Raw genomic sequence first — 7,828 nt, forward strand, 5'->3', positions numbered from 1 at the left:
TCTGCCTTCTGATACCAAAAAATATTGACCGGCCTCTGTCGAAACTATTTCCCTATTTTTAATAAATTTTGCCTTAACCGATATTGCTTTTGTTTATAACATATTTTCTCTCAATAAAGGTGTTCGCCAGAAAATTAATGGGTTTTACTTCCTTTGTGGTATTTTTTAAATGCACAGTTGCCCATAGAAGACAGCTCCAGCAAACCTTGCTTAATGACCCATCTGGGCTTCCATCCAAATGTTACCTTCTTACTACAAATAACTTATGAGAAACCTGATTATTTGAGCAGTGATTCGTATTATCAGAGGCAAAGTAAAAACTGATAAAGCGCACCGTAAGACAAAGATCCCAATTGATGAAAGAGTCCCATAAGAACTCGCTGAAACCGACACTTCTCTAAAATTGCTAGACATCATCCGCAGTTAATTTCCGACCACAATTCAACATATCAGTGATAAGAGAAAACCTTGCGCAGTCCCACTATAAATTGGTTTATGTTACTGTAGATGCTCTGCCTGAACTTTTTAGTGAATTTTTCGAATGGTTTTGCTCGCTTTCCATATGTGCATATTTACGCAGCAGCTGCACAACCACGAATTATTTTAGTAATTTTTTCTCATATTTACTGCATAGCTACGAGTATTATGAACGGTAATATATACGTATGTACATATATAGACAGGCTAAGTATGTCAGCATACATAAATAAATACATATTAGGGTTGCCCTTAAAATGTCAATATCATGTGGCACCCCTTTACAATGTTCTACTGACAAAATGAAGACATCGACGAAAATGTGAAAATTAAAAAAAAAAATTAGGGGTCGCAACCAGGGTATCGAATTTTTTTTTACTCTGTCCAACTATAAACGCCAGGAAAATTCTGGCTAAGATAGTTGCACGTCTTCTATAAGCAATTAAAAGACAGTAGGCAGACAGTATTCTGGCATGATAATCTTACAAAAAATACTCTCTTGCCAATTTTCATGGTGAAAAGCTCATTTGACAGAAAGCACTTGAGCATGTTCCAAAAATAGAGACTGTAAATATATTATTTTGCTCGCTCTGCTCTAACAGTGGTAATGACCTAGTGAGCAAAGCACTGGCATGCCATTCGAGAGATCCGAGGTCCGATCCGAGTCTTCGGGCAGCGGGATTTTTTATTTGTTTACTAAATATTTGGAACCTTTTTCATTTAATACTCGTTTAATTTTAGATTTTCTTTTATAACAAGAAAAATATATTCTTACTATATTTTTTCTTTTTTTTAATTTTCTTTTTTTGCTTCTTTTTACAAATTCAATTTCTTTCAATTTTTGGAGTCTGTTATTTTTTAATCTAATTTTCTTCTCTTTTAATTAAATTTATTTTCATTTTTTAATGTTGTTTTAATATTTTAGATTTTATTCTTACAAAATAAAAATATTTTATCATTTTATTTTTTGGAACTCTTTTTATGTTCTCTTTTCTTGTTTTAACTATCTTGTTCTTTCATTTAATTTTTAGGTTTTAATGTTTTAAAAACACAAATAATGTTTGGTTTTTTAGAAACAAGAAGAAAAATATAAACATTTTTTAGATCTTATTTATTTTTTTGTAACTTATTTTTTTATTATTATTTATTTTAATTTAATTTTTAGATATTATTTTAAATGAAAAAATATTTTTATTATTTTATTAAAAACTTAATTTTATATTTATTTATTTTTTTTCTAATTTTTTTAGTTTTTTTCCAGTTTTAGTTGTTTTGTTTTAAAAGGAAAAATTTGTATTTTTATTAATATTTATATATATAATTGAACTTTGGGTTTTTAATGTAAATTTCTTTCAATATACATTCTATAATTTAAAAAATAAAAATATTTGTTTTTTAATTTCACTTACTTTTTTTTTTGTTATTAATTTAATACATTTTTACTTCTTTTCAATTTGACCTTTTTTGGTATTATTTTCTGTTAGTTTCTTAATTTTTATTGTTTTAAGAAGATAAGTATATATTTTGTTATTTGATATAATTTTTAGAAAAATATTGCCAAAAGCCAAACAGAATAACGCTAAGATGTTGATATTTGTAAGGACCACCCTTATGTACATTTATCCACGAATTAGGCGTATGCTCTATTTTCATTAAATCCGTTCATACTGCAGTATTACAAAGCTGTGGAGAGATGTTAATTAAGCTGTCGGTGCCAATTTTTTTTTGTATGTACAAGTATGTACAAGTTTATACATTTATAAATAGGCATTATCTGAAATTTTAATTTCAGTAATGAATTTATTTTAATTTACTCCCTTTATTTTTTCTAATTTTTTTTTTCAACTCACCAACAATCACTTTACCATACTAATTTACTCGTACACTCATTCACACATTCCTACACATTTATTTAATTGCAACTTACATTTAACATTCACTTTACTTTCCTTTCGTCCTTTTAGTGGTTTCCGAGTTGTGGGGCTCACAGTGTGTTCGTTTGAAGGTCACCGCAAAAACTGACAATTGTGGCGAGAATGCTGAATGCTCCGGCAAGGGTGTATGCTACTCGAATTCCGCTATGGAAGAGTATGAGTGTCAATGCTGCAGTGGTTTTGCTGGTCCGCATTGTGAGGAGATCGACGCCTGCACGCCAAGTCCATGCACAAATAATGGCATCTGCGTTGACCTCTCACAAGGACACGAAGGGAATTCATACCAATGCTTGTGTCCCTATGGTAAGTTTAGCAACAATTTTGCAGTTAAATAAGTACAAAGTAATATATGTATATGTATATGAAAGAAACCACAAACCGGCAATACTACAAATCTGCAGGTAAAGAGACCAACTGCACCTGTGTGGTGTTTTAGCCTGCACGCAATCGCTAAATATTTGTATATAAATGTGTTTTTTTGTACATTAACTGGTTAGCAAGTGAGTTAAATTCTTGCATTGATAATATGTATCTGACCAGAAAGTTATTTATTTTCCTAATCGAACTTTTAAAAAATAATATTGCAGTGAAAATCTCATGTTTTGAAAAAACACAAAAAATTGATGGATAAATAAAAAAGTTGTGAATAGTTAAAAGAAAATGCATAATAACACACATTTTTCATGTTAAAGTCGGAATTCTTGTTCATTCGCAATGCCAACTTAAAATGAAAATATCTTCGGAAAATGGCTTGATCTAAAAAAAAAACAAAATTAAGTTTACGTGCCTCGGCGTTTTTTTGTGTAATTTTAGCGTCGCTACAGTGTTCGATAGCCATAAATTTATCGTGGCTTATGCGTTTATTCATCAGAACCACTTACCGATGGAACATGTGCCTCGCAATTTTATTATCTCTCCTGCAGAATCTGCATCGCTCATACGAATTCAGTCTGCTAATAATTGAGTCTTAAGACTTCTTCTTTCTTATTATTTGGCGCTTTAACTGCCGAAGCGATTTCGGTGGAGTTCTACAAAGCACATCAGTCCAATTGAAAATGGCAAGTGAAGCCAAGTCCTTCTCCACTTGGTCTTTTGATCGCATTTTGGTTACATGTTCCTATAAGTGCTTTGGAATATTCTAGATCTATTAGACTATCCTAGTAGCGATGAGTTTCTTCTGTGCTTCGTCCAATGGAGGGCTCTGGGGCAATAAAAGGGGTTGATGCCCCCTTTTTTCAAGTTTATCGCCATTTTTCAATACCAATATGTCCAGGAACCCAGAGAACCTCCAACTCACATAGAATATTTGGTATATTAAGGAACTCTTTCACCAAATGTAATGTAAATGTACAATTGATAAAATCTGAAGAAAAGCGTTTGCAAGATTAAATTATTTAAAAAAATTGATCAATTTATTAATGAATTCTAAAACTACAGATCTAACTCTTGAAATTGTTTAAGTTATCAACAAGTCTTAGAAAAAATTCTGTAGCAAAATATGTTGGTAATTACTACAACGCTTTATCAACTTACAATGGTGTTTTTTTTTTGTTTTCAGATAAATTTGAACTAATAAAATTTACATATTTAAGTTAAGTACACTATCCCGATTATCGCCACTGCTAGCCACCGCTGTTTAAAAAAATATATATATCGAACAATTCTATAGCCAAAGATATCTAGATTAATAAAATTTGGCGGATATTTTACGCGTTTTGTAATTTATAGTTAAATTTTCAAGAGCACGGGTATGCGTCTATGAACATGTACGATAATACACGGCGTATGAGTAACCTTTCTTTCTGGTCATATCTATGTGCACATATTGGCTGCATTTCTTTATTCATTCTGAACATTTGGAATAAACTTTTTTGTTTACTTATTCTTTAGAACGTTTCTGATGATATGTTAACGTATATTTCAAACGCATTCTGTTTATTCTGGCTGTGAAACGGCATTATCTGGAATGTGTAAAGAAACGCAGCCATTATAAAGGAGAATCGTGCAAACTACTGCACGGATTTGGACGATGTATCGATAGGGGAGTGACCTTTGGCATTAGAATTTCTGTAGGGTTTCCACCTGCCTAATTAATTATAAGATCCGCACCGTTAGTTGGATTAAAAAAACTAACATATTGGCCTCTAGATAATAATTAATGTTTAATTTTTTTTGAGTAGGGTTACCAATGGTTAAGAAAATTACTATATTCCATCTTAAAAAGCGAAGGTATCATTTCTGCACCGCCACCGTCAAAGTCTTTTCAGACTTAAATAGTCTCTAGATGTGCAATAAGGTAATAAAATATTCACCATTTGTTGGATGACATAATGACATACCAAATGAAAGAGCATAGCCTTCCTTACATAGTATAGCCAAGTTGAGATTTTTTGACCACGCTAATCTTGAAAATTACTAAACGGATTTGGGCGAGAAATTCTATAGGTTTGCCCCATGTCTAAAAAATTATAAGATCCGTTCGTTGAATTACAAAACGTGAAGTGGTAAATTAAAGGGCTTAGCCTCTCGATGTTCAGTAATGGTTTATTTTTTGAGTAAGGTTGCCACATTTTTAAAAATTCGTTCGTTGGATTTAAAAAGCCGTACTAAGTGAAAGGATGTGGTTTTCTTATGTGTAACAAGCTTTTACTTTTTTTAAGGGCATTTTTTGATAGCGACATTACATTTGTACAGTTCAGAGTTGAGCACTTTATGATTACGATTACATTTTGATTCCTTAGGATTATGATTATTATAATTATAATCCCGAAAATTTTCAACATTAAGGGCCGGTTGCTCAAAGTATGTTTGACACTAATTAACGGTTAACATCGTTGTCGACGTTTTCGACTCCATGCATATAACACGGTGTCGGTAACGTCGATAATGATGTTTAACCGTGGATTAGTGTCAACCAGGCTTTTTTAGGGGCAACTAGGTAGCGATGCTGTTACCGAATGTGGTCTTCAGCGCCAGGCATAGAATACTGAATAAAGAAAAACAGAGCGGTAATTGGTGTGATGTACACTAGGGTGGTAAGCTTTACATACATTAGAGTGGTCCTCAAAATATTAGCATCCAAATTTTTCATGAGACACATCTATATTTCGTTCTACGTGACTTTGACCCGCTATAACTCAATGTATTGAAACTTAATCATATAAATTCCTTAACTGGATTTTTTTTAATTTCAACTTTTTTTCAAACTCTGTTAGCGACACCTATGTATATATTTGTTTAAAATTTTTATTTTTATTTTTGTGCGTATTACAAAATTAAGGTGTGTACGTCATATGTACGTCATATGGTTGAACAGCAGTTAAAGATCAAAATTTTTTGTTGCAACTAGATTTAAATTTGTTCAAATTTTTACTTTCACCATTTACTCTTTTTCACCAGTTTAACTAAACTTTGCTCCACTACATTTTAGCAAACTATTTTTTACCAACATTATCTGCTAGCCTTAGTGTAAATTAGCCTGAAGTAAATTGAAAATTGGCAATTATCTCTTAAAACAAACCATCGTTTTTTTTTATTTTTTGTTGTTTTACAACAAAGACTCCAAAGCCAAAAAGAGACGTTATTATATAAGAAGAAGTCAATTCCACTCAATTCACTTCCATCAGTCATCGTACTCAGCAAGCACAAATTTAATGTGCTTTTATAATAACAAGCTTTATTATTACTATTTTACCATTTTTCAACTACGCTCACCACGCTCACTCAGCTGGTATTACAATTTAGCCTTTTGGGCAAACCAACCAACTCAACTAAGCACAAAGGTAGCTGCAATTGCCATTCAATACAACTCCAAGAAGCAAACCAGCCAGAATCAACCCCACACCACCGATGACGAACTGAACAAGCAACCAACATTGTAAGCTGCCATTGGTGGTCACTCGTACTAATTAAACTCAATTAGGGTCACTGTAAAGATTAAAAAAAATAAATTTAAAAAAAATTACTAAAACTCACAGAACAATATACTTTTGCAGCAGCAGGAGAAACAGCAAACAGTAGAAGAAGAGAAGAAAGAGCTGAATTTAAAAGCATGAATGAATGAATGAGTGCCATAAACGGACGAAAGGACGGACGCTCAGCCAACTGACGAAGCGAACGAAACCATGAAGCGCACTTTGTAAAACACACGCTTAGCCAAAAAGGGGATATAACAAATTGAAGGCTGTTTGTTTGTACATATAGGATATACTAGCTGTGAAAAAGATTTTATAGCAGACGAAAAATTATGAAATTAAATGGAAGCAAGCTTGCTGCTGCAAGAAGAAGAAAAAAAGAAACGTAAAACACTACAAAGTACCTTACAAGCACAATTGACCGCTTGGAAATTCGTTGCGAGAGCAAAGTGCACCTGCGATCTACAGTATGAGTATATGCACACTAGGGTGGTGCGAAAATGCATGTGAAAAAGTAAAGGCGGTATTTTAATGCTCACACGATGCCCTACGATTGCTCTGTACCGGAAAATATGATACCCCTGTTTTATTTTATTTTGAAGTAAAAAAAAATATTAGAGGTCACTCAAAGCGCTCAAAGTTTTCCATGCATTTTATATTCTTGAAAATCACTATTTTTCCGCAGGAAAACTTTTATTCTCTTCAGAAGAGTTCTAGTAATAGGACCATTTTTTAATACTAGCCATTTTGTTGGGTCCCCCATTGCACTTTTGGGGGTTTTTAGAGGACCTACCTATATAGAATAGTTAATATTAAAAATTTTGTTAAAAAAAAAAATTGGTATTATTATGAAAAACCTCCCGAAGATAAATAAGGTTTTCCGTCCGAAAAATATTTCTACGAAAAATTGTTTTTTCCATATAAAATACATGGAAAACTTCGAGCGAACTCTAAATTATTTTTGATTTCAAATTTAAAAAAACAGGGTTTAATTGTTTTCGGTATAAAAAAATCCCACTACTTATTTTGGACCACCCTAATGTTCACACATATAGCTATAAAAAAGAAGAAGAAAATCTGCGCAAACAATGTAGAAACTGCTAAAAAAAGAAGCTTTTGTGTGTGAATCGAAAGAGGAAGTGCAAGATGGAAACGTATTGCGAAAGGGAGGAGAATAGCTGGTGGGGCGAAGCAAGTACTGATGATTTTTTTTTTTTTTTTAAATTAAATTTTATAACTTCTTTTCCTCGTTCCAACAGTTTGTTGTATTTCAAAGGATTCACTAGCTCGAGTTTATTTTTATGTGTAACTATTTATGCATGTATGTATGTATGTATGTATATATGTTTGTATGTACCTACAAGCAATAGTGTTGCAGGTGAAATGGCTAACAAAGAATTGAATAACTAGCGCTTGTGTGCGGTAATAGCGAGTTTTGCGCCTGTGGCAATAATTGTGGGTTGCCATAATACCGTTATCAAATAGCTCTTAACAGCACATACC

At 32.4% G+C, this 7,828-nt stretch overlaps 1 protein-coding gene across 1 annotated transcript in view; it reads left to right on the forward strand.

The window, feature by feature from the left end:
- Nucleotides 1–2,469: 2,469 nt before the first annotated feature.
- Nucleotides 2,470–7,828, forward strand: part of LOC108372538 (fibropellin-1-like) — a 29,402-nt gene continuing 24,043 nt past the window's right edge. Inside the window, exon 1 of the mRNA XM_017628256.1 lies at nt 2,470–2,714. Within this exon, the coding sequence (XP_017483745.1) occupies nt 2,558–2,714 (157 nt within the window). The 5' untranslated portion in view covers nt 2,470–2,557. The remainder of the gene's footprint in view (nt 2,715–7,828) is intronic.

This window comes from Rhagoletis zephyria, unplaced genomic scaffold (assembly GCF_001687245.7).
Source record: "Rhagoletis zephyria isolate East Lansing unplaced genomic scaffold, Rhagoletis_zephyria_1.1 Rzeph_scaffold_05849, whole genome shotgun sequence".
Taxonomy (NCBI): Eukaryota; Metazoa; Arthropoda; class Insecta; order Diptera; family Tephritidae; genus Rhagoletis; species Rhagoletis zephyria.